We start from the raw sequence: 2,510 nt of genomic DNA, 5'->3' as shown, positions 1-2,510 counted from the left end.
TTTTATGATAGTATCCATCTTTATTTTTAACTTATGCATTTTTAAAATTTAATAATTAGAGCAATTTGGTGATAGGTTGAATTTTCAGATCCTTGATCAATAATATTCTTTCGCCCTCGTTAATTAAATTTTCAAGTGTAATATAAATGCACACCAAGAGAAAATTGAATAATTAAGTTTGAGAGAAATAAAATAAATGAATAAATTCTATTCATTGATGATCACCACCAAATACATTAAAATCATGAAAAATCCAATTTCCCTTGATACTTCTTTGTTCTTCAGACTTTAATTAAGCCTTGATGAAGCCAGCATCGTAGGAAATGCCAGTGGCTGGGACCCAGGTGCTAGCTTGAATCCATGGCTCAGCAAGATATTTAGCAGCAGTATTCTTGTTAATAAGTCCTTTTGCAAATTTGGCCCTGGCTCCGGCGTTGGCACCAGCTCCAGTGTTTCCAAACTCAGCAAAGTAACAATTGTCAGTGTTAGCCTCAGTTGGTGGGTTCCATGGGATATAACCTTGTGGCTGGATCAAGTCACCAATGTTATTCTCAATGAACACTGCCCTTGAGAATGCCTTCCATGGCCTTGCCAAGAATGTCCTCACTGTCAACCTGTCTGGGTAGAGGGCGGCATCAGCCATGATCTCACAATTTTGGAGGACAATACCAGTAGGCATGTTCTTCTGGTCAGTTCCATCGGCGACCACGATGTTCTGCTGGTTTGACATGGGCTTCCTCACAATGATCCTAGAGTTTTGGATCAAGGTGGTACCATAGCCGAAGATGAAGTCAATGGTACCAGAGATTTCGCAGTTGCGGTAGAACTGACGGTGGGCGTGGGCATAAAGTGTATCTTGGTAACCACGCATTGCGCAATCAAAGAAGGCTGAGCGATCTCCCTGCACGCGGAGTGCCACTGCTTGGTGACCTTCGGCGCCAGCGGTGTTTTCGAATGCAATTGACTTGGCAATGAAATCATCGGCATTGGAAGCTGCACATACAGTTTATTATATCAAATCTATTAAATATTTGATTAATTTTTAGAAAATTAGTTATCAAAACAACATAAGCATATTTTATTTTCTAGTAACATGTTTTATACATTGTGAATTGGGATGATATATTTTCATTTCTATGATAAAATGATTTTGACAAAATATAATAGAAACTAGGAGAAATAAACCTAGACTTACAGAATGTGGCGGTTCTCATTGTCTTGGTACCCTCATGGAAGTTCTTGCGACCAGTGATAATGGTTCTTGTATTTCCATCACCATAGATAAGCAAGTTCTTGCACCTCTTGTCAACGGTAATGTATTCGTCATAAACGCCAGCCTTAACATAGATAATGTATCTACCTTGGAAGTTGGCGGGGTAGGAGTTAATTGCGTCCAAGACGGTCTTAAATTGGCCACTACCATCCTTGGCAACAACAACATTAGGTTTGACATTATCGATGTTAGCCAAGAGTTTGCGATCTGCGGCGGATAACCAAGTGGGGAATCCCTCATTATCCACCTCAAGGAGCTTCCTAGAAGCGGGTTTGAGGTTCAAGTTCAAACCAAGACCATTAAGGAAGTGGGACAATCCGGAAACAACATCAAGAGCAAGACCAGTGAGTTTGCCAACACTGTCCAAGCTGTCAGATTGCAACTCGGTTTGGACCTTCTTTTCACCTTCGGTGTCAAAGCCGTCCATGCAAGATTGTTGGTAGGCAATGACGGCACCCAACCAGTTTTTGAGTTCTGCAGAACTCTGGTAAACACTTGCAAAGTTGTTCTCAGTGACAAGGTTGATAGAGGCCTCCAGTTCGTGCATTGCTGATTGCAACAAGTCCTTGCAATCTTCAAGGGCCATCTTCATGCCTGGATTACTCTGACCGTGCTCCACGGAAAGGGTATCAGTCATGTTGAATGCCTTGATGACACTGTCCAAGGTTTTCCTTACCACCTCTGAGACGTAATCCTTTGGGTCTGTGGTGTTGACATTGCCAATGACATCATAACAAAGTTTCTTGTCATCTGCGTTTTGGCACAATGAGTCAACTGCCTTATTGTGGGTTTTCAATTGGTCGTTGCTGTTGTTGTTGCTAACAACGGCAACGGTGCCAATGACAACACCAACAACAAGAATGATAGATACTCCAGCGACAATGACTTTGCCGTTTGCCATTTTTCAGGAAATTGAATATGGAACCAAATTAAATCTTGGTTGATTGGGAAGGAAGCCTTCCCAATCGTTTATTAGACTATGCAGATGCAGATGGTGATGATGAAAACCTTTCACAATCTTGGGGTATTTATACTTGTGTTACTAACATCTGTGCAAACCAAAAATAGCATTAATTGACCGAATCTTTGGTTTGCTAAAGAAAATTTTGGCCCTTATTCTTCATTTTTCTGGCTCCATACACGTACCTGTACACTAGTAACAATTCAAAAGAAAACAATGGCTTCATTACCGGAGATAAAATAGTATAGCATTATTTTCAATTTTAAGATAAAGTAA

General features: G+C 40.6%; 1 protein-coding gene across 1 annotated transcript; it reads right to left on the bottom strand.

Moving 5' to 3' along the window:
- Positions 1 to 292: 292 nt before the first annotated feature.
- Positions 293 to 2,174, bottom strand: LOC107464991 (pectinesterase-like). The gene is made up of 2 exons (XM_016083957.3): positions 1,196 to 2,174; positions 293 to 993 (listed from the first exon to the last, which is right to left on the bottom strand). Exons 1-2 carry the CDS (start codon positions 2,172 to 2,174, stop codon positions 293 to 295), a joined length of 1,680 nt encoding a protein of 559 aa, XP_015939443.1.
- Positions 2,175 to 2,510: the final 336 nt, after the last annotated feature.

The sequence above is a fragment of the Arachis duranensis genome, chromosome 9 (genome assembly GCF_000817695.3).
Source record: "Arachis duranensis cultivar V14167 chromosome 9, aradu.V14167.gnm2.J7QH, whole genome shotgun sequence".
In the NCBI taxonomy this organism is placed as follows: domain Eukaryota; kingdom Viridiplantae; phylum Streptophyta; class Magnoliopsida; order Fabales; family Fabaceae; genus Arachis; species Arachis duranensis.
The sequence above is the reverse complement of the archived record's forward strand: the minus strand, read 5'-3'. Positions and strand labels throughout refer to the sequence as shown.